The sequence below is a fragment of the Phaseolus vulgaris genome, chromosome 7, assembly GCF_051622355.1.
Source record: "Phaseolus vulgaris cultivar YP4 chromosome 7, ASM5162235v1, whole genome shotgun sequence".
NCBI classification, from domain to species: domain Eukaryota; kingdom Viridiplantae; phylum Streptophyta; class Magnoliopsida; order Fabales; family Fabaceae; genus Phaseolus; species Phaseolus vulgaris.
The window spans coordinates 50,237,291-50,262,336 of NC_143504.1; the positions used below are offsets into that span (position 1 = coordinate 50,237,291).

The following is a 25,046-nucleotide window of genomic DNA, read 5'->3' on the forward strand; positions in this document are numbered from 1 at the left end:
CTAGGACCCTGATCTAACATAGATTAACCCTAAAACTAAAAGAGTTACATGCAAAGCCTGTGTAGAGACAAACCTAACAAGTTCAAAATTTGACTCAAAGAGAAAAGCAAAAATGAACTTACTCTATTAAAGATTATGATCAAGCAGTCTTGTAGTATTCACTATCAAGAGTCTGATGGCGGATTCTAATTGTCAAACTAATGAGCGAGGAGATCATTTCGGAGAGAAGACAGAGAAAAAAAAGAGTTTTTTTAGAAAGATGATGATTCTTTTAAAACCCGAATAATTGAATTTCTATTTATATACTCTTTTAACTTTAATAATAAATTATTCATGTGTCATTTTAATTGTACCACCTTTATTGTAAGATTATTTTTCTCGGTCTCTACACATTAAGTTATTTAAAAAAATGTTGTATAAACTAAGATTTTAAATAAACTTGTTAGACATGTCCGAACTTTTAAAAAATAGAATTAAGCTGTATGAAAAACGGGGCTTTCTATTTTATATATGCGTGCTTGTGATATCAAGTTGAAGCCTTCAATTTAAAGAAATACAAAGCCTTACCTCGTCCTTTTCCCATATCATTTCCAGTAATATTCCTCCCTAGCCATTTGATCCACTTTTTTATTTGCTTAAAATTAAATCTCAATATATTAATAATAATAATAGCTTTAAAATTAAAATAAAACTATTTAGTGATTTTTTACCTTTTAAATTAAGATGAGAGTGAGAGAGTGAGAGAAGGAGAGAAGGAGAAAAAAAACTAAGGAAAGAGAAAGTTTTTTTTCTTTAAGTTCCTTTCAATAATTTTTTTAAATGATTTTTTATATAAAATTGAAATGGTTTTTGATTATTTAAGATTTTTCTTTACTTTAACATTTTAGTAGGAAAAAAAGGGTATAAAAAATCAAACTGCTTGGGCTAAGACGAGTTCAGGGCCAAGCCTGTATTCTCAACTTCAACAATTATACTTTATGTAGACTTTTAAAAAACTTTTCCAGATTAAAATAAAAATAGCCTTTTTATCTTTCTGTTTTGAGTTTCTCCTTTACTGTTGGAATTTTTTTAAAGAGTTATACTATTTTTATAATTAATTTTTTCCCATGTAGTTTCTCCTAAACAGTTGGAGTTTCTCCTTTTTATTATATCACCAATTTAATCACACATCTTCTCTCTTTTCTCATTATTTTTTTACCATACAAATTTTTTTTATAAAAGTAGAATTTCTCCTCCTTTTTTTTTTTAATGATGGTATGGTACACAAAAAGAGAAACTGACAAACAAGAGTAACTTTTTTTAATGGGCGCGTATAAGGGTGCATATTTTTTCCACCTAACTAAAAACAACACTTTCAGAAAAAATAATAGTAAGACATCAGTGCCTGTTAGATAAAAAAAAAAGTTCAACTAATTAGTACGTGAAAATATTTGAGAGAACCTAAATATCTTGTCGTTAAAACTCAGAAAGAATATACCATTATGAATGTGTAATTGAAAGATGAAAGTTATAATAAATATTCATTTAAAATTTCAAACATATATCTATGTGAACTGAAAAAAAAGCTGTTAGAATAATTTCACCTAAGTAAAACTTATTACAAGCAGTTCAATAAATAACGAAATGAAATGGTGATACAAAACAATTAGTAATTTAGAGTTAGAAAATAGTTACAATATGATTTATAGTAAAAAAAATGATTGAATGATATTTTTTAGGTTAAAAAAAAGCCCTGTCTGCACTGCACCCAACAAACACAAACAGCTTCTGGTCTTGGTCCGTGCTGCCACGAAAGCTGCATCCTGCAATTTTGTACGTCGACACTTTCGACATCATCAACAACTGCTAACGTATACTTACATTTCTAGCCATATTTTTCACATAATGTTACTTAATTAAAACCCTTGTTGCTTAACTAAGAACTATACTACAAGGTAGATGTTTTGGTTGATGCTCCATCAATTTAGACTTTGCAAATTGAGTTAGTTCCTCGAGGAAAATTGGCAGAGAAAGGCATCTGAATGATATAAAAAAAGGAATAATATTTGTGGCATGGTGTAAGGAGTATTTAATGATGTGGATTGCAGAGTCAACATGCTTACACAACATGGCAATAAGGTTATTTGATTTGATTTATATAAGAAAAGTGTGTGTGTTTGAGTTTGTGGTTCCATACCCATATGCTTGAATATTTATGGAAAGTTGTTAGTCACGAGACCGTGATCACCGGGATAAAGAAAAAGCCGCGTTCAGTTCCTTTCAATTTCACAGACCAATCAATCACCATGCATGGCCCTAGCCCTAGCCCTAACTAGTTACTTCAATTTCCCAGTGAACTTCATCACTCACAATATTACTCCTTCCAATCAGGAGTGATTGTTGCCTAAACATATTCAACATTCAACTAACATTATGAACAATATTTAACTTCATAGGCCAAAAAATTATATACTGAGGCCCTTTTACAATTATATATTCTGCAACTTCTACTTTTTTTTATGAGAATATTCTGTTGGCAATAGATCATTATTCTTAAAACATTTCTGCAAAAAGTGTACCTAAACAATGATTTGAAATTGTGTGGAAAATAACAATGATACTTAAAAAAATTATATGCATTGCGGGGCTTGATAAAAGCGAATATTTTATATTCCGAACTACCAACAGGATGTTAGAATCTTAGTGGGAAGGTGACAGAAAATAAAAAATGTAAACGAATAAAGAGAGATTATTCCATTTGGTTTTCAGAAGATCTTTGTTTAAAAAATATATTAATAAAATGAAAAAATTGGAAAATATTTAATAAAAATAGAGCATAATTGGTATTAAATGTTTGGAGAATGTTGATTGGATTTAAATGGTGGAGTAATATAGATGTACCAAAAACATAAATGAGCTGGCGTCTGATCATGTGTTAGTGGAGACCTTTCTCTCAGAACAAAATTCCAGGTGGCCTACAGCTGTATAATGATCTGCCTTTGTTAAATTACCAAAAACCCCACCATTTTCCATTTCATATATTTTTATTTATACCTCACATGTGCGCCGCTAATGTTATCCCCATGCCAATGCCAGCTCAAACATAAATTCATGTTTTAACAAAAACCATAAGAAACTCGAAATTATTAGGTACAAGGTAAGATATTGTTTTATTAAAATGCTTCAAATGAACACGTTATTTTCTTCTTAGCTATAAATTTACTCAACTAATTTCTGAATACGCCGAGGTAATAAAAATGAATAATAAAGAAATAAGTTTTGAAGTAATTGTGTTTTAACCCACTCCAACGGTCACTGACTGAGGGACTCACGACACAGTACAAGGACCGTAAATTCTCGTACTCTCATAAGTTGTGACTATTTACTAAGGTCATTTGTGTGGTCCCTTCAAATAAGGAGGTTGTGCCAGTAATTTGACACCCACGAATAGGAAGAGAAGAGAGGTTGGTGGTGAATATCAGTATTATTAAGGTGTGTGAGCATTTCATGTATAGAGCGGAGTCATGGGCGAGTCAAGCGACTCTGTGTCCATTGACATTGATTTGATACCTTTGGGAGGAAAGGTAATGGCACTTCAACACGTGATAAGTGCCAAGAGAACCATGATTTTCATTAACTCTTGTCCAAGTTTAGCTTCAGTTTTTGTTATGGTGTTATGGAATTTGTAAAATAACCATCTACTTAACATGGATTATACTTTTGCAGGAATGCACGGTGAAAACAAGTAAAGGTTCTTTGTCTGTGCTTGTATGTGGAGATCAAGAAAAACCCGCTCTTATAACCTACCCGGACGTGGCCCTCAATTGTAATCTCTTGTTTATATTTCCTTGTTTTTTGTTTCTGATATTTTCAATATGAATGTGAATATAAATGCATTCCGAGACTCCTGTCTATTGTTTTCAGAACTTGATTTTGGCCTTTTGCAGATGTGTCTTGTTTCCAGGGTCTGTTGTTCTGCCCAGATGCAGCTTCTTTGTTGCTTCATAACTTCTGCATTTATCACATTGATGCTCCTGGGCATGAGGTCGGTATTAGCATTCTCCCCCTTCCTTCCAAGTTCCAAGTTATGTATGCGCACATAGGCTTTTCTATGTGACTCAAAAATTATCTAAACATGTTAAAGTTACCACATAGCTTAGAGTTGAGTTGGATGTAGAATGTCTGGGGTGTTCTCTCCTGGTGTCTTATTTGACTCTCTTCTCATTTGTTTAAGAGTTATTGCAGTTGGGAGCTGATGTCATTTCTTCTGATGAACCATTGCTTTGCGTGGATGACCTTGCTGACCAGATTGCAGAAGTCCTTGATTTCTTTGGGTATGTTGAACATCGGATATTCAAACTATCCCCAATTGTTTTAATGGGAAGAATGTGATATTTTTTTTAGCATCGATGGGTAATTTAAACTGGGGTGTATTATTAGGTCTATGTGCAGGAACTTAAGTATTTGTTATTGAATATATTTTTAGAATACTGAAACAGGCCTCTTTGATATTCTTACTTGGTTTAGGATTTTAACCCTTATCCAAAACCCTCTTAAATCAGGCTAAGGGAGGTTCTGTGCTTGGGTGTAACAGCTGGAGCTTACGTTCTCACTCTATTTGCTGTAAGTTGACATTTGTGAATTATAACTTCATCTGCCATAACAATCCAGTGTAGTTAACCATCGTGCTATTTTCTAATTCGGCAGATGAAATACAAAGAACGAGTGCTTGGATTGATTCTTGTTTCACCTATTTGTAAAGCTCCTTCATGGACCGAATGGCTATACAACAAGGTTTAATATCTGTTAGCTTTGGCCTTTATGATATGCTATCTACTGAAGCATCTGTATCTGGATTAAGGCGTTTAGTAAAACATTAACTGACTAGGATGCGCACCTTTTTTCTATACAACAAAACATTACGAAAACATTAAGTCTACTATGTGTGTCTGACATAGCAATAAGTCCCATGACAGCATACTGGTCATCATATCTCAATTCCTTAGAAGCTTGGAACTTGTAAAGCAATAAAAAGAAAAAAAAAACTCATTACCCTTGTAAATATAAGGTCTGCCTAAGATTTGTTATACCATTCATGCAGGTGTTGATGAATTTATTATACTTTTATGGTATGTGCGCTTTACTGAAGGAATGCCTTCTGCAGCGTTACTTCAGTAAGGTATTTTTCCCATTTCCCTTCAACCCTCTCTGTGAAGGTGGAATGATTGCTGTATGTTACATTACTTCTCTGCATTTGTTATAGGAACTTAGGGGCAATGTTCAGGGACCAGAATCGGACATTATACTAACATGCCGAAGGGTATGAACACATCAATTTTAGTAACAATTAGTACACGTAATTTTCCTCGAGTACATGCTTAATTTGTATGTGTAGAACTCTTACTTGGTGATCGTCTTTTCTGATCTTACAGCTTCTAGATGAAAGACAAAGTTTGAATGTTATGCGATTTCTCCAAGCAATTAATGCGTAAGTCATAATGTTTTTGACAAACATGTTTTTTTCTTTCTCGCTGCCCCTGTATTTTCTCCCTTTAGGTATTTAATTCATGTGAGCCATTGTATACAACTAGAATTGATGATACTTTAAACATTCTTCAGATGATTCAGTACTATATTTTGGTGGTTTGTTTATGAAGTTCACGTAAGTTGTTAGAAAATTCTTTTCTACACAACTAGAATTTGAATCTGCATATTAGCAAAATTATTGTTTCCGTGATTTTCTTACCATGGTTAACTGGTTGCAGAAGGCATGACCTCACTGAGGGTCTGAAGGATCTCCAATGTAAGACACTTATATTTGCAGGAGACAGCAGTCCATTCCATGCTGAATCTGTGTACATGAGCACAAAAATGGACAGCAGAAACTGTGCGCTTGTTGAGGTTGGTAGTCCATTCATTTATATAAGTCAACATATATTCTAGTTGAGGAAGACAACAGAAATAACATGATCAATTTAAAATTCTTGTCCAGGTTCAGGCTTGTGGTTCATTAGTAACAGAAGAGCACCCAAGTTCTATGATAACACCACTGGAGTGTTTCTTAATGAGTTATGGCTACCACAGACAAATACATGCTGCATCCTCTTCCAGCAATGGGTCAAACCCAGCAAGCCCCTCTAGGCATTCATGCATAGCACCAGAACTCCTCTCCCCAGAGAGTTTAGGAATTAAGCTCAAGCCCATCAGAACCCGGGTTGATGTTGAAATATAACTTTGTCCAGCTCAAAGGTTAACAAACCCCAATACTGCAGTGGAATGAGCTAAATCATTGCACATAATATAATATATGGCTAGTGTAGGATATTCTTTGATTATGTTGAGGACTAATGATCTTGTTTGCAAAATGGCTGTTTTTCCTACAAATGTAAAAAAGTAGGAGGTATCTTTATCTTTATTTATTCGTAGTTTACAATAGGACTATTCTTTCCACTAATGATGTTTTTGGAGATAGATCTCTCACCTTACTGCTTTTCAGGTTTATACCAACCTCAAGCAATAAGGTGTTCTTGTTACTAATGTTGATTCTTTGAAGAGGATATATATGGATTAACTTTGTCCTTTTTTTGTTTCGGTTAATAGTGTTTGTTATTCTTTCACCATTACAGAACTTTTTTAAGGTTAATCATATACGCTTTCTAACATTGTCACTTTCTTTGGACAATTGGTGAAAGGTAATTCTATTAAGGTACACTTTTACTTTTAATAAGTTTGTGTTAGCAAATTTGGATTCAAAGAAAATTAAACAACTGACAAAGTTAAGAAGGCCCTTCCTTTTTGGCCCACGAGATTTGGAATGTATACCCTTGTCATATAGCCCATGAAAAGTAGAGAGACAGGTATGGATAATATTTGTCCCTAAGTACTTTTAGGAGAAATAAATAAGAAAAATGAAATTAATTTCTTCAATTAAAATTAATTTGTACATGAGTTTAAAACAAGATTTTGAAGAAATTAACAGAAAATAACTTTTATGTATTAATTCATACATAAACTAATTTAGGAAGAAATAATTTATTTTAAATCAAGCTGTGATAATATGGGAGTTCAAACAAGTTCTACTTTATATTTACTTAAACTGAAATTTTAATTGAAATATTTGTCGAAATCTAAACTCTATCCGATTAAAACTTACTAGGAGATAAACTTATGTCAAATTAATTTGTTAATACGATAATTTGATATTAATTTTATGAATAGTGAAATAATGTAATTAAAATATATTTTATAATGGATTTTTAAAAATATAAATTTTACAGCAACAGAGATTTCTGAATATTTCAGTTGTGGTCTAACTAAATACACGAATTTATGGTGAGAGGAGAGTTTACAAATTGCAAACTGCAATATGAAATTAATGGCAAAACAACACATAAAAGTAATAAAAAGACAAATAATTCCAAAGTATTAAGTGTAATTTGTACTACCATTCTACACTCTTAACCTAATCCTTCGCTAGATCGGAACGTATCTCTTCAAAGCTTGCTTCCCTCCAACCGCCGCCGCGGCTGCGATTCCCCCGATGGCGCCGGCAATGGCGGCGGATCGGGGTCCGGCGGCGCCCCTATAGAGCGCTCCGGTGCCAAGTCCAGCGACGGCGCTGTTGACCAAGTCATCGGTGCCCCTGGCGTGGATCATCCCACTCTCGAGGCCGGCGAAGATGAGGCCCAGGACGCCGAGCGAGTTGCCGAATTTGCGACCCGCGTGGCCGCCCGAGTTGAGGACTCGGTTGAGTCGGATTTTGAGGGAGTCGCCGGACTCGGCCTCGCGGAGGCCCTGGACGGTGCCTGTGGCGGCGCCGATGACTGCACCGGAGAGGTAGGCGGTGCCGGTGTAGTACTGGAGGTTTTCGCCCCAGGAGCGGTGGGTCCTGGCGGCTTCTTCCGGGAAGAGGTGCTCCGGCGCGGTGGGGAGGTTGTAGAGCTTTTGGATTGGAACGTTAAGGTCCTGGTAGGGATGGTAGACGCGGGTGTTGTTCTTATCCTTGGAGTTGCTTGAAGAATCCGCCATCGCCGTCTGTGAACGAAAGAAAATTGGAGCCAAGTCTACGCAGCGTAGGGTTTAAGGAAGATGAAAGGGTTTTATAATTATAACTTGTTTTTAATACACCACTTGGTATTTAATTAATACAAATATTATGAAAAACCTCACTACTATTCTTTTTTTCAAAAACAGCACCAAACTAACAATTTACTTTCTGTTTCTCTGATGTTTTATAATGTTATTTTATAATAGTTGCTTTAAAAAGTTTATTCAAAAAAAATTATTTTTTTTTAATATAATTTGAAACAAGTTATTTATTATATCTAGTTTCTTATTTTAATATATATTTGTTTTAATACTTTTCGTGTGAATTCAATTAAGGGTAAAATTAGAATAAAAATTATGTTATATTGAAATTTTAAAACTCAGACAAAAAAAGGATGACTTTTTACTATAAAACTGATAATTAAAAAGTAACTAGAGAAGGACACTCAAACATCATTAGGTGTATTTTATTTGAAAATTGTTAATTTAGGTAATTTTCTTCACAAAATAAACTTCAATATGTTTTTACTATTTATAAAATTTCTCTTTTAAAATTACTTTTAATTTATTTTGCATTTGATGTATTTTATTTTTTGTTTTTATTTCCTCTGATTAATTTGAATTCTTTAACTTATTACACTGTTGTTACAGTAAATTAGTACATCATTATTAAAGAAAAAAGAAATAATATATATATATATATATTGATTTTAATAATTTTTTTTTCTGTGTACACATTTTTATTATCTTATTAGTTTTAAAAAAAATAAAAAAACAATTAAACACTTCTAATTTTAATTTTGAATTAAGGTTACGAGTTCGATTCTTAACGAATAATTGTTCAGATGAAATTTTTATTTGATTAGGTTAAATAGAAGGAACTTGGAAATATTACTATGATTTTATAATTTTTACATATGCTCAGAATGTTATAATAAATATACATTTAAAAAGACTTGTAGATCACTCATTGGTGTTAACGAATTTCATTTGAAAACAAAGTTTAGAAGCCTATTATTTATTATTGTTGATAGAAACTCAAATGATTCATGCTTTTGACTTTTGTTGTGGTTAAAATAGAATAAAGGATACATAGGATATTTTTGAATTTGATATTAGAGGATATTGGTAATTTGTATTCAAATAATGAGTTTTATTAGTGACCAACATAAGGTAAAATTAGTTATTTTGTTAATTTTATACTTTATAAATATTATTGACTTCTCATAAAATATGTGTGGGGTTTGCTACAATTATTTATAGAATTTTCCACCCCTTTACATGGATTTGGAAGTTCTATTTAGGGGTGTATTTAGTAAAACTTAGATATGATTTATTGTGATCAAATGGGACAGTGAATAACAATATTGTGTTAGGAATGTTGCAAGATAAGATTCCTTCTTTTATGGAAAAAGTGATAGTTGAATGAGGTATGAAGAGGTTGTGAAAAGGAAATAAAATGATCACTCTTTTAAGTGTGTTTTCTTTTTCTCGACTTTTGCATGCAATTTTGAATTACTGAGAAGTGCAATCAAGTCTTCATAGTAAAGGTGAGATCAAGATTTGATGTCACTATCAAACAAAGCATGAGAATTGGGTAATATGGTTTAAATGGAATTCTACTCTATTACCACTACCATGCCTGATATCGTGGAAATTATCTATTGAGAAATAAATGGATATTTTTAATACCACATGATTAATTATAATACGAATTTTTTTTCATATTAATATTATTTTCATGTTAGTGTATTCAACAATATTTATTATTTACCATCATTATATTTCAAATGTTAACTTTAGTATTAAAATATCTTTTACAGACCGATGACTGAATATCTTTTATAAATACATCAAACTTTTTTGAAAAGATTAAAATATTTCCGACCCATAAAAAAAATAAATGATAAAAAGAGAATATTTTTCAGATATGCTGAAAAATGTTATGATGAATAATAGTGAGAATGATTATATGGAATTGATTATTCCATGCCATCTTGGTACAAATTTATAACATGTCTTTTTCTTCTTTAAGTTTTGCATTTTTAGTTTTTTTTTTAGTGTTATTCAAGAAATTTAATATTTTGGTTTTATTTTGTGGGATGACTTTTGTTAAGCATTAACAGTTTAAAATATGCTCTACATGCTTTTATTTTGGTTGTAATTGTATTGTGTTGACATAAATACTTCTTATCTTTCGTTAAGTATTTTTAATAAGAAATTGTCTTAAAAAAACTTCTAATACGTTAGGTTGATTTTGGATACTTTAGTATTAATCATCTAAGATGAAGGTATATAGACACATTATTAAAAGAAGAAGAAAATCTTTTTATATCGATTATTTTAAACATTTATAATTTAATGTCTAAGGTTTTAAGGTTTAGATTTTAGGATTTAGAGTTTACCTTGTAATAGATATAGGAAGTGAACAAACTAAATCAAGTTATTTATAAAATCTATATTGTACATTTTATGTTTACCTTATATATAGCATAAATGGATATTTTTTAACTTAGTTTTCTAACTATAAACCTTATACCCAACCAATATCTAAAGTGATTTTTATTGGATTTCATCTTTATAATTGAAAAAATCTTTTATCAATAACATAAATATATTTATTGTAATTACAATTATGTTATTATTAATATTTACATCATACCGGTCAAGACCGGATAACAAGCGAAAGTCTCACCATCCTGTCAGAGTCGACCAACACAATCAAATTTATTAAGTCTTACAAGAGATTAACAAGATCAAATAGTATTGAGCTTTAGCTAATGCATTCTTAATTATGAACCAAAACCTTAATCTGACCCAATAACAAATGACCATAATCATATAAATAGTTACACATTTTGAGAAAAAAAGTACATCATCACCCCACATTAACTGCACCGAGTACCAAAAACCAAGATCTCACTTGAGCGTTAGAGTGTCTTTTACATGTACAATCCGAGCTTGGAGTTTACGAAGACGAGGAGAAGAGCAAAAACAGAGTTGTGAAGTTATTCTGGAAGGAGAAGAGCTAGAGAGAGACCGACCGACCGACCAAGGAGGAAAATAATCATTCTCTCAATCTCAACCCCTTACCAGAACAACATCAACGAATTATTGTATAAATTACCAAAAAGATATCGTTATGTCGAAGATTAATCCTTTTGGATAAATATTACCTTTAAATTTGACTATAAATTTGGCACTCGAATAAATTATGTCCAATTGTTTATAATTTCAATATTTATGAAGCTAGCTCTTTTGATGAAAAAAAACTTATTTAGATTTATAACTTTTCGAATAAAAAATTTCATTTATAAATAAATATTTTTTAAAATTTTCAGTATATAAGAAAATTTTTAACTTAAAAAACTACTACAAAGAAAATTATTTAAAAAACATTATTTTAAGTAGCTGTTGGTGTCATTTTTATTTATTTTAAGAATGTGTATATAGGTGAAACTATATATGAATTAATGTATTTTGGGGGAGCATTATGAATTGTTTTTAGTTCTTCTAGTTGTTTTTATTTTAAGACTTTGGATAATATCAATTTTAGATTGACTAGGTAGATAAAATCTTAGTCTACATGCCAATCACAATCTAAGGATGGATAGTGACATAATAATTGAAAATAGACATATTTATCTCATAAAAACAATATAGTTCATATTAATTATTAAAAGCTAATTATTTTCATGACTTTTTAGTTACTTTTTATTTTTATTTTTATGGGTTAACTCTTTTACAAATTATAATGGGTTAAAGCTTTTTAAACAATTTATACAAATGAAAAGAGACTTTCCTTCACTAGTTTTTACTACATTTAATTATATCAAAATCAAGAAGATTGTTCTCAACTCATTTTCTTTTCGCAAGATAGAGATATTGAATCACATTTAAATTAGATTATCCTTTAACTCATTTTTACATTATGCCTCAAAATAAGTGTTTAACAAATTAAAAGAAGTTAAATGATTTATAAATTCATAAATTTGTAAACCTTATGCAAATATTAGTAAGAAGGAGACTTCAAGAAAATTATTAAATAGAGAAAAAAAATAGTTGTTATATTGACAAAATTAGATACCATTTTAGAGATTAAAAAAATGGTATCTAAATTAGTTTTTATTATTGATAAATGATTTATAAATTAGTATCTAATTATATATCAAATTTAAAATCTAAATAATTGGTAGTTAATTAGATTCCAATTTAGAAACTATTTATCAATAATAAAAACTAATTTAGATACCAATAATTTTTTTAGTTTTTAAAATAATATATAATTTAGTTAATATAGAAACTAATAATTTGTAATTTCTAAAATTAATTTCTAATTAAGATACAATTGATAAATAATTTTTAAAATATTTTTAAATTGGTATTTAATCAAGATTTTAGATAAATATTGTAATAGATAGAAGTTAAAAAAATTCTAATTATACTCTCTCATAAAGGAAAATAACTTGACAAATAAATTTTAATTAAACAAAATTAAATACATTGATAAATTAAAAGGAGCTATCAACAAATTGGTTGCCTTTTTAATTAATAAATTCTCTGCCATCCCAGGTCAGTTCCAATTAGCACTTTTTAAAATAAAGTTCCTATTAACACTTAACAAACATGGTTGGAACCAACGATTAATCTATGCTAATTTTATCCATAGTCACATTCTAAATATTGTTAATTAATAATTTGAAGAATTTAAAATAAAAGGGAGCAATGTTTACCTTAGTGCCCTTGTGATTCACGAAAGGGGAGAAACTCTTGTGAAAAACGAGTACAAGACGACCAAATCAATAGGAATAGTCCACAAATAATTATTAGTTTTCAATAAGATTTATGATTTAGTAACGTTATAGAATTTGATTGTATAAATAAATGTATAATATATATTTAAATCGAATGCTAATAAACAAATTCATTCGACTATTTTTATTATTTAAATATAAACAATAACATCCCTTTCTTTTATCATCTGTTTTATTACACACTTCATGAATAGTATAACACTTTCTAATGTAAACATTCTTTTTCTTTTTCTAATGTAAACATTCGCTTTAATGATCTGTACATAAAATTTTAATTAAAATATTATATATATATATATATATATATTATTTAAATAAAATACAAATACTAATTAAATAACATAAATAATACTTGAAAAAGTCATATCTAACCTTTATTTGCTCATATTTGATATAAAAAGGTAGTGTTTTATTTTAATTGCTTTTCTAGTTTCATCCGTCATAGATTATGCTTTAATGGTGTTTTTTCACGTAACCTTAATTAAACATTTAATATCACAAATGTTTTAGAAATGCAGAGTACAAATATATTTATTATTTTATCCTCAGTAAACATTTATTAGTAGTAAATAAATTTATCTTCAACTACCCCAATAATACCTTTTTTTCCCTCTAAGATGGTATTAAAAAAGAAAGTGCACACCTTATTATTTATGGAAGTTCCAAAATTTAACGAGAGGATGTAAACTATATCTCATTTGTATATAAACATTAGCTAATAATAATAATATAACAAATTTTTAATTTATTTTATTATTTTATCATTTAATATATATTTTTGAAATATATTAATTTATTCAATTCTTTAAATATTAAATACAACAGTCTATTTTTAAAAATCCTAAAAAAGGTGAAATTAAAATTTTTAATGAAAAAAATTGAAATCATATGACCCAGTTGATAACTCAATTTAAGTCCACTTACCTTTGATCGCAGGATTAGGTCTAATAAAAAATATAGAAATAGGACTCAACCAATCCATTTTTTTTTATTGAGTCAGATGAGAAATTTGTCCAAACTCTCAGTGACATAAACCCCTGATACAAATGGTGATTAAAGTTCAAAGGATTTATTTAAAAAAAATAAAATTTAAAATATTTATTTATTGAAATTTAAATTTAAGGATTGATTAATTAAAATTTAAAGTGCTTATCTGGGATTTAAGTACTGTTTTCCTAATTAAAAAAAGTACCATTACAATAAAATTATTTTAATATAAGTTGTCTCTTTTTTAATAGAGAAACTTAAAATAGTAATAATAATAAAATATCTAAAATAAGATAAGCAAAAACAGTGTGTGAAAAGAAATTGTTGTTGTTTGGGAGTGGAGTTAGTGGATATGAAAAGAAGTTTGGAGTGTATTTACTCTGGTCAGCACCAAGATAAAGTTGTGATTTATGGGCCAGGCTAAGGTGATCCAAAACCCATAACAGTGTACTTACTTACTACCACTTACTTAAGGCAGTTTCTTCCTGCACCCTTACATTTTTCTTCCTGCCTCCCTATATTCTATGCAATACCAAAATTATCTTGGATGACTCTGGAATAAGGGTTTCATAAGTAAAAAGTATTTCTGGAATAGAGGTTCCGTAAGCAAAATGTATTTCTGAAATAAGAAATCCAAAAGGCAAAAAATAATTCCAGAATGTCCTTTCTGAAACACAATTTTTTAATTTCCAGAATGGAGAATCCAGAATTTATAAATTCTGTTCTGGAAAGTATATTCCCTAAATATTTCGGAAAGAGTAATCCAAAAGTTGTTTTTTAAAAGGGTGAAATGGTCTTTTCAAAGAATGATGGGGTGCAGGAAGTAATTTATTTTAGTTTTGGGTATGTGTTGGGGTAAGTTGGGCCTATAATAGGTTTGAATAATTGAGATAAGATTGAAAGTTTGAAAGAGAAGACAAAAGTGTATTGGAAGGCAAGAGTGGGTGCATAATGCAAAGGAGTGAGAAAAGTTTTTGAAGATAAAAAAAAAAAAAAAATGCACCCGAAAGCAAGGCATGCCCCCCTCGATTTTGAGTGAAATAGGTCAAAACTGAAAAAGTAGGGGGAAAAAGTGGGAGGTACGAAGGGTTGAGATTGAAGCAATCTAATGAGAAGAAGTTACTAGTTATGACATATCTCTTTCCACAACTCATTCCAAGCTGGTTAAGCACTTACCCCACCTCCTTCCCCTCTTTCTTAAGTCCCAAACTTTGTTTTTTCTCATTCTTAGTTTCAACACACCATTTTCAATGAAGTTCCTAATTTCATTCTAAGTGTTGGAGGAAATCTCACATATAAATGAAGGAAGGAAAGGGGAGGGATGGCGGTGATAGTATAAAGAGAGGCTTAAAATGCAAAGTCGCAGAAAGGGGAAAGTAAATCGTTGAAGGTGGGGGAAATATTCTTATTGTTGGTGTTCTTAGATCCAAACTATACATCTAATAGTAGGCCCAACATATCCATCAATAAAATCGAAATATTTTCAAGTCTTCAAGAGAGAGAGAGAAGAAGAAGAAGGGGTGAAGCTGTACTATAGCACTGTATCCTCTGTACCATGTGAAGATTCCCATCCTTAAATAATTGGTCCCATCCTCTGCATGTTTTCACGTGTCCTGCCATTCGGATGCCGTTAATTACACCATCATGAGCATCAGCTACTGCATAGGATTCGAGTGCCCCAGTCACAACCAAACCAAAACTATTTTTTCTTTTTTCCCCTTTTTTCCAACTTCCATTCTCCACCTCACTCTCCCTCCACGCGCGTCCTCTCCAATCCCCAATCATGCATCCCATCATAATATCACACCTCACCTCTTCTTCATTCTCTTCTCATCTCATTTCTCACGCTCACATTCACATCCTTCTCCCTGTCTTAACTTTTTTCACTACAACCAACTCCAATGCATCATAAAGATCGCTTTGGATTTTATATGCAAATAGGAAAAACCCTCAAAACCCATTGGATATGCCTTTTTTATTTCTAACGTGCCTTGATTCACTTCTTCAAGCAAACCACATTTTCATTTCTGTTCAAAAATATCATATTCTTCAAATATGTCGTTTAATTAATCTCCATGAAACATCTATATATAATTCTTTCTTTTTGAATTAAAAAGTTGATTCATATCATAATCACTTGATAATAACACTCTTTTTATATTATTATATGCAATATTGTCCGCTAGCTAGGGGTGTGAGTTCACTTTCTTCTAAAAGGGTGTGGTGGTGGGCTATCTTTTCCCTTCCATGCAAGGACAAATTCTTTGATAAATGTGAGAGAGAGAGAGAGAGAAAGACAGAAAACAGAGAGAGAGAGAGGTTGGTGCGTGGTTTGTAAGTTGCTTGCAGCATTTTGCTGATTTGAATTTACAGTGAGCACAGGAAAGAAGAGGTAAAGAAAGAGAGAAGTATCAACACAAAAGAGAAACAGAAACATGTTCGATGGAGTACCTGAGCAGTTCCACCAATTCATAACTCCAAGGACCTCACTACCTCTTCACTTACCTTTCCCTCTCCATGCTTCTGGCACCCCCAATACCTTCTCTTCCAATTTTGATCCCTATAGCCCTTCCCATCAACTGCCACTCCAACCCAACAGTCTCTTGCACCCATTACACCACCCACCCTCTACCCACAAAGATGAAGCCAAGGCAGAAAACACCACCATCCCAATGAACTTCCAAATCCAGAGAGATCAAAGGCAGCAACTACCCCAGCTGATTGATCCCTGGACTAACGACGAAGTGCTTGCGCTCTTGAGGATCAGATCTAGCACCGAGAGTTGGTTCCCAGAACTCACTTGGGAACATGTCTCAAGGTACCAATTAATTAACTTAATACTATTCTTACAATTATGTACCTTCTTTTTTACTGTTATTGCCTGTCCTTAACCCTCTTTTTCAACAACAATTCTCCAAATAAATCAACCCAATAAATTCTTCAACAGAAAATTAATTATGAGCAGCACTTTGCGTTCGATCAGTGTAGCTGCATCGTCTGCTACCTAAAACCTTCATGTGGTAGACAAACGCACACGTGCACCCACACTTTAGCTCACACACTGACACCTTGACACCCATACACTCTCAGCCTGAGAGCAAGGAAGAAAGCAAATCTGTCTATTATTATACGTGTTGAAGACAAAGATGCTGTTAGATGCTTCATTCCATGGTTGGGTTTTGGATTTATATAATTTATGGTGTGGGCGCAGGAAGCTGGCAGAGCTTGGATATAAAAGGAGTGCAGAGAAGTGCAAGGAGAAGTTTGAAGAAGAAAGTAGATATTTCAACAACAACATTAATTACGGCAAGAATAATAACAATTATCGGTTTCTTAGTGAGCTTGAACAGCTTTACCATCAAGGGGGTGGTGATCATCTTGGGACCGGACAAAAGACTCAGCAACTACAGAAACAAGACAAGATGGACCACCATCCATTGGAAGAAGGGGATTCTGGAAAAGTTGAGTCATCGGTGACAAAACAAAACCACGATGCAGTAGTGGCAAAGAGTCAGGGGCGCAAGAGAAAAAGGCCCGGTAGGTTTGAAATGTTCAAGGGTTTTTGTGAGAGCATTGTGCACAAGATGATGGCGCAGCAAGAGGAGATGCACAACAAGCTCCTCGAGGACATGATGACCAGAGATGAAGAGAAGTTCACTCGAGAGGAAGCTTGGAAGAAGCAAGAGATGGAGAAAATGAACAAGGAGCTTGAGATGATGGCTCGTGAGCAAGCCATTGCAGGTGACAGACAAACCAACATTATTCAAATACTCAACAAATTCTCACTCACTTCTTCTTCAAACAAGACCCTCAAGGTAGTAACTAATGGTTCAAACCTAAAAACTCACATTACGCAAAACCCTAATCCTTCACAAAACATCCCACCTATACCCACAACACAAAACCCTACCTCAACTCTTGCACAAGACACGTTACAAGTCATCACAAATCCTTCTACTTCTTCCACTTCAGCTCAAGCTCCTCAAACCAACCCTAGTTCTTCCTCTCTAAATAGCCAGAATAATATAAATCCGGTAGAGAGAAATTCGGTTTTGAATAAAAGTTTGTCATCAAACGTTGCTGAGAAAGACGATGTTGGGAGAAGGTGGCCAAAGGACGAAGTGTTAGCACTGATAAACCTGAGGTGCACTAGTGTGAGCAACAGCAACACCAATGAGGAGAAGGAAGGGAACAATAAGGTGCCTCTGTGGGAGAGAATCTCACAAGGGATGTCGGAGTTAGGATACAGGAGGAGTGCAAAGAGGTGCAAAGAGAAGTGGGAAAACATAAACAAGTACTTCAGGAAAACCAAGGATGTTAATAAGAAGAGGTCCCTTGACTCAAGGACTTGTCCCTACTTTCATCAATTGAGCAGTCTCTATAATGAAGGAAAACTTGTTCTACAATCCGAAAGGCCAGAAAGCCACATGAATAATCCACCTGAGAATCTGGAGCAAGTGGAACCAGATCAAACACAAGCCGAGTCTTCTTCTCAAGTGGGGTCTGGTGGTTTCAGTGTGCAGCAGCAGGTTGATCATGGAGGTGAGAAAACCTTGATGCAAGTACCCTCTTTGGATTTTGATCAGTTTTAATTCATTGATTTGTCCAGGCACAAAATAATAATAATAATAATAATAATAATAATAATAATGAGTACCATCTCTTTTGTAACTTGTGTATTTTGTTTTTTGGTTGATGCTGGCTTTCTTCATTACAGCATATAAATTGATATTGTATATTCGAAAAACTTAGAATTTGGCGAGCACCGACACCTATAGCTAGTTTGAGGAATGAGAACAATTAATATTTCTATTCCTGTGCAAGTGTGATATTTATGTTGTATTTTATTTTATCTTAGTGAGGGGAATCAATTGATGTTTGATATTTGTTTTAATAGGGAAGACATTGACCCTGTTAAAAAGTTAAAGGGAGAGGAAGAAAAACATTCTTTAGGACATTCTTCACTTTTCTAACTAGTCACTGGAACTAACAAAATGTTAAAGGAACCATCGGTCTTTTTCGTCCAAGTATACTGGGAAAACGAGTTTAGGTACTCCCGCCAACATAGATTTTATCTCTAATGTCAAACATTCAAAATTTTACTATTATGGATAACTTTCTCACCCACCAAGTAATAATGAATCTTGTACTCAACTTCATAGGGCCACATCCTTAGAATTTCATCAGATCATGAAAAATTATCAACTTTCTATCTATCAATTCATTAATATCACATTACATTTGGCAATGCAAAGGAAATTACTATTAAAGTATATATTATACAAATTATTTGTATATTTATCTTATTCACTACTCATTAACTTACCCCATTCTTCTTTGTATATATTTGTATATTTAATAACTCTTTTGTACAAATTAATTTTATTAATTTAACCATTTAATTAAATAAATCAAAATCTATAGAAAATATTATAAAATCTTAAATATTTAATTCAGCTTTAATTTCTTCACTATAAACATTTAACAGCACGTTTAATTATTAATATACTTTTAATGATATATGTTAAATTTATTATTAAACATGGTTATTAATATCTTGCCGGAAGGAATTAGACATGTTAATATTTTCTATTTGAAGTTGGAAACATACTAACAATGCACTAAAAGGGTTTAATGCTAAAAACTTACGTAATTGAATTTTCATAGACCCAAAATCTCACATTGGTAAAACTATGGACCAAAACAAGATTTAAGCCAAATTTAGAAGTATCTGGTATTTCATTAAATAAATTCAACTTAACATCTAGTACATTTTTTAAACTAATACGAGTGTTGATTGTAGAAATACCTATATGATTATTATAAATGGTTAACGTATTTAAAAATTAAATTTACATGATTATGGACTCCATATTAACGTATTTATCTATCAGAAAATAAAAATTGTATAAATAGCTATTAAATTTAATAATTTTTCAAGAAACAACTTTGGTACCTTTGTTTTAAAGATTGAAATGTGTATGTAGGGATAGTATTGGGTAAAACATTGGGCACTGAAAGGAGTTAGTTAGGTCAATACTGAATCAGTGTTTGGACTCTACAGTAGTCTGAGTTATGACATGGCATCATAGTTCTTAATGAATGGCACCATTCATTTCGATAGGTAGTTGTCAGTGGCACACGGTGCATATATTTTCGTGCCAAAATCATCTTCGTTATTCTTTGTTGATTGATTGATTACTTCTGCTTGATTCACAATCTTCCAAATCTTTTGTTGTTTTATTCATAGCAGAAACACGTTCTTGAGAGGAGAGTAGCCAATTTTGAACTGCTAAAACATCGATAAACTTTTTTTGTTCGGATAACTATCCTCATTCAAAACTTTTATATATAACTGAGAAGAGAGATAGGGAGAAAAACATACAAGATAGAGTCAAAGAAGTGGTGCAATATATCATTATAGGCCCACCACTGCTATTCTTTTCTTTCTTTTTTGTTTTTGGTGAGTCTATATCAGTTTTCTTTTCTTCCTCCATATTAAGCATCATAATGTATTCTTCTTTTGATTTTCTAATAATAATTTTGCAAACATGTATCTCAACTAGAGACTTCCAATATTCATATATATCACATTCAACTCATAAGAATTCTATAGGCTATATATGCTAAAGATAATTGTATGCTTTTAATTCAATAACATAAATTTACTTCACATATTTAGGGTTAATTATGTGAGATTTGATATGTATATATAGACGTAAATTTATCTCGAACTTCAACATTTTGTATTTACATAAAACATATATGCATTAGACGTTAAAACGTATCAGAAAAGACATAAAAGATTGTTCAAAATTTATGTCCGTTGGTGTGTGTTCATCAACATAATTTTGAACAATTTTTTAAATTGAATTGGTTTTGACTTAAAACAAAAAATTTAAAATATAAGGAAAATTTTGTATTCAAAATAATATTTTAAAAAACTGTCTAATTTAAGCTAAATTTTGTGAACAAGAAAATAAAATTACACTAAGTGTGAAAATAAAATTACACTAAGTATGCTTGTGAGAATGATGGTTGTCTACCTTATTGTTGAATGTCATGTTGACTGACATAATGGAGATTGATTATTGGAAAAGAATATTTGAAACATTTCATTCATATTATTATGAAGTACTCATAAAAAATAAAATAAACTTAATTAGATGTTCGAATGTGTTACCTCTTGTTCAGGTCTTAGTAATACTCACCTAAATGATAATTTTCTTCTAGTACAATGCAGTAGTTACATTCGAACAAATTAGCTTATCTATTACACTAAAATGAAAAATAAGTAACAAAAATTACTTTTAAGTAAGTTGTATAGAATAATTATTGTATGTATTAAAATTTTGTCTAACATCATAGTACATGATTTTACTCCATTTCACTTAAAATATTTATGTGAACCACAATTATAATTGTAGTAACACTACAAAAAAAAATTCAAGTTGTCTACTAATAATTACATACGGATTTTGATCTGTAGATAAACTATTACTTACTTACAGTTTTTACAAACGAACTATCAATTGTAAAATAAAATTCAATTATCTATAAATTATTATTTATACATAAAATTGAGTTATTTATCAATTTTTTCGTATATAAAAAAAAGTTTGACATTCCTGCACCCTCTTATTTTTAAAAAGTCAGCTTTTTTTTAGGTACGTCCAATATAAAATCTGTGACATTGTTGCTCCCTTTTTATTGTCCAAATAATAAACCATGAGTTAGAAATGTTAGTATAACCAAATGAACATTATAATATTTTAGTTATAAAAGTTTGATTATATTGAATAGCTATATATATATAAGAAATATAAGAAATCGATGCAATGAAAAGAAAGGTATTTTAATATTATGGGCTTCATAGCTATGTTTTGTTTCTTGTTCTAAGTAAAAATCTTCATGTTAGAATGAGAGTCTATCTATTGTGTAAAATGTTTAAAGAATTTTAAGTTCTAGAAAATTATATTTCATTGGAGACATATTTCCAAATCAACTATACACTCTTTTATTTATATGTTTAATTATATATTTTCTTCGTCCCATTTTCATATCAACCGAATAATTTTTATTTACCTTTAATTGTAGATTATTTTCAAACATCACATTATTTGAAACCCCTTATTTTAATTGTGACAACCCTCAAAATCAATACCTCAACTTGGAGTACAAGAACAAGTGTTACGGTGAAATCTTGGTAATGATGTTAAAGTTAGAAGAAGTTCTGGAACGTAAGCCTTTTTCTATGCTTTAGAATGACTCTGAATTAAAGTACCTAAAGAAACAAGAAAAAAAGGGTTTGAAAATGCAAAGAAATTCCCCTATATTTTTCTTTAGGATAATAATATATTCACAATCTATATGTTTATATAATCACATTACAATCATTAATACTAATACTATTTAAAACTGTTATTTTAATATTTTTTTATATTATTTAATTATAAAATTATTTTTATTATATATATTTATATTTAAATTTATTACATGAGGATAAAGAGTTGTATACTACTTTCATTTCATTTCATGATTATGAAAGTATCATTTCTCATGTTTAAATAGTTTAAATAGAAATCTTTTTGTTTAGCCTGTTTCCCTTCCTTTTTCCACAAATTGTTGAACATCCCTAATTATTGGCCCAATCTCATTGCTTTCACTAGTCACAGAGTGACAAAGAGAAATAGTTATGACCATTGGATGAAGAATCAAATAAAAAAAAATAACTATATTTAACCACATTAAAATATGAGGGATGCAGTTCCTAAAACTCTGTTTGTATTTGTTGTGTTTTCTCCTACTCCCCATTTTTAGATATATGGGCAGAAAAACAAGAGATAAAAAATTATAAGAAAAATATGATAAATAATATAATGAACATATAAAATGAAAGCCATATAAATAATCTGAGTCTTTTTTTATTATGTCACATCCTTTATACGAACTTTTTTATAAATTTTATTTCAATACCAAACTTTTATAATACTTACATTTTTAAACTTTTTTTATTTATATAACCAAAAGGTTTATCTAATAAAAATATATTACATTTAAAACATTTTACTACAGTTATACTACATTGTACGTTTTCACGAATTTTTTTTATAATACTTAAAATTTTAAGCTTAAGAGTTTGAATGTTACCATAATATTATTCTTGAACTGGTGAGTGTGAGAGAAGAAGGCTTTAACATGTATTAGTTTTCACATGTTGCTCACTCTATCTATTAATCTAATTATTTAAAAATAAAAATAATTAGATTAATGTGAAGTATAAGATATAGTATTTATTTTGAAGGTGATATTGAATAAAAAGGTGGAAAATAAATGAGGTGGATGAGGGAAGGTAAATGCAATTGATATGAAGGGAATGGAGATGAGATGATGATGATACAGCGACAGGACAGGGGATGGATGCATATGGTGTAAGGTTGGTGTTGGGGAGTGGGTCCCACACCCATCTCACCTCACATGTGCTTCTGCTCTCTCTTGTCTTATTCGCTCCGCTAACGTCCACGCTACCAACAACACCTCGCACGTGCATCTCCTGCTCCTCACTCTCAAACCTTTCATTCAATCTCTTCGTCAAAGTCAACGCCTATCGACCAAGCCCACCACGCTCCGCTACAAATTATCTTTCGGCCCAAATCTCAACTTTCTATGTCCTATCAATTTTTTCCATTCCACTTCCAACATTCATTTCCTTAATATATTAATTAATCACTTTTTTTACTTTAAATATTTATCATCAATGTCACTTATTATTATCATACCTGGATTATATTTTATTGTTATAAGTTGCCATTATTCTTAATAATTAACAAATGGTAGATGTAAAAGGATTTAAGACCATTCAAAGTTTTTCCCGATGAAACTGTTTGAGTCATAACTTGCATTAACCTCTTCGAGTTTGTTGCCTTCTGCTTCTAACAACGCGAATGGCGGTGACATAAAGCTTCGACACCTTTAACTTGCATGACCAAGAGAAGAAAAACCTCATCTCCTTGTAATGAGTTACTTTGTTAAAAAAATGTCACAATATGATCAAATTCGTCGATTTCAATGACAATGTTAACGTCAAATTCATAGAGTTCGTGTGCATGATGAGCAACAACCGCTAAAATATTTACAATAACTAACAAAAATATATCACTGACTTTGAATAGTTGACACTTTCTTTTTGCAATCTCCACATATATTACAACAAATATTAATTCTTTTACAAAAAAATTAAGAATAAATATACAATTTATCATTACTTATGTATTATTTGTAATTATATCATTTTTAGTTGTTATAAATATTATTTATAAAAAATAATGAAAACCTAAAAATGTCAGAATAATTATGTTGGAGATCCCACATCGACTAGAGATTAGAGCCTTTCATTGTATATAAGTGGGTGCAAACCTCAACCCTATAAGCCGGTTTTATGGGGTTGAGTTAGACTTAAAGTCTACTTCGTAATATGATATCAGAGCCATTTTGAGTTTATCCTAGCGAGTATTTATTGGGCCTATCGGATCATCCAAGATATATAGTCCCACGCACTAATAATATTAAAAAATTAAAAATACATATCATAAATAACTATTAAAAAATATATAATAAAATTATTTTTTTTAATAAGAATATAATTAATATAAAATTTATTAAATAGAAATTAATACATAAAATTATTAGTGATAATTATTTTTGTTACAATACAATTTAATTGTTTTAGTGACATTTAAAATTATTGTCACAAACATATTTATAATATTTAATAATAAATATTTATATTATTAAAGCTATTTTTTCTTGTATGCGACTCTTATGATTTCTGCTTCTATTTTGTTATAAACTTAATTTTAAAGTACAAGTGAGTTGGAAAAAAACAGAAAAAAAAATTGATGAGTGCTTTGAATTTACACGAGCAATTTTTTTTTGAAAAAGATTTTAGAAATAAAAAAAAGTAGTTAGAAACAAAATGATGAATTATTGAAAGATCTATTTGTATGCATTTAAGTTTATATCAGGACTTGTAAGATGTAGGATAGGAAAAATTTGAACATATTTACATGGAAAAGGCTTATTGAGAATCTTACTAAAAAAAATACTTATAAGATGTATGAGAGGAGAATTTTAAACTACCCATTTACATACTGTAGAGCATCAATGTTTCATTTTTTAGATGCCAAAGTGAGTATTTACTCATTACAATAGTCCACCCTA

General features: G+C 30.7%; 3 protein-coding genes across 6 annotated transcripts; 2 read left to right on the forward strand and 1 right to left on the reverse strand.

The window, feature by feature from the left end:
* The first annotated feature begins 3,221 nt into the window (after window positions 1–3,221).
* LOC137829906 (protein NDL2) lies at window positions 3,222–6,576 on the forward strand. 3 transcript variants are annotated; one of them, XR_016522996.1, is made up of 12 exons: window positions 3,222–3,563; window positions 3,706–3,805; window positions 3,927–4,024; window positions 4,225–4,313; window positions 4,542–4,602; window positions 4,687–4,773; window positions 5,081–5,158; window positions 5,243–5,299; window positions 5,412–5,467; window positions 5,599–5,641; window positions 5,745–5,880; window positions 5,972–6,576. XR_016522996.1 is itself a non-coding variant. In XM_068636931.2 (11 exons), the coding sequence occupies exons 1-11, from the start codon at window positions 3,504–3,506 to the stop codon at window positions 6,209–6,211; spliced, it is 1,062 nt and encodes a 353-aa protein (XP_068493032.2). In that variant the 5' UTR covers window positions 3,222–3,503; the 3' UTR covers window positions 6,212–6,576. The 3 variants fall into 3 exon arrangements, 2 of the variants coding, with proteins under 2 accessions (XP_068493032.2, XP_090160519.1); XM_068636931.2 differs by lacking the exon at window positions 5,599–5,641; XM_090304393.1 differs by lacking the exons at window positions 3,222–3,563; window positions 3,706–3,805; window positions 3,927–4,024; window positions 5,599–5,641 and having other exon boundaries at window positions 4,297–4,313; window positions 4,507–4,602.
* A 631-nt stretch (window positions 6,577–7,207) lies between these two features.
* Window positions 7,208–8,075, reverse strand: TIM23-3 (translocase inner membrane subunit 23-3). The gene has a single exon (XM_068636932.2). It carries the CDS (start codon window positions 8,005–8,007, stop codon window positions 7,453–7,455), a length of 555 nt encoding a protein of 184 aa, XP_068493033.1. The 5' UTR covers window positions 8,008–8,075; the 3' UTR covers window positions 7,208–7,452.
* Window positions 8,076–15,486: 7,411 nt separating this feature from the next.
* On the forward strand, window positions 15,487–18,642 carry LOC137829909 (trihelix transcription factor GTL2). 2 transcript variants are annotated; one of them, XM_068636933.2, is made up of 2 exons: window positions 15,487–16,644; window positions 17,038–18,642. In XM_068636933.2, the coding sequence occupies exons 1-2, from the start codon at window positions 16,262–16,264 to the stop codon at window positions 18,416–18,418; spliced, it is 1,764 nt and encodes a 587-aa protein (XP_068493034.1). In that variant the 5' UTR covers window positions 15,487–16,261; the 3' UTR covers window positions 18,419–18,642. The 2 variants fall into 2 exon arrangements, with proteins under 2 accessions (XP_068493034.1, XP_090161376.1); XM_090305250.1 differs by having other exon boundaries at window positions 16,125–16,644; window positions 16,774–18,642.
* Window positions 18,643–25,046: the final 6,404 nt, after the last annotated feature.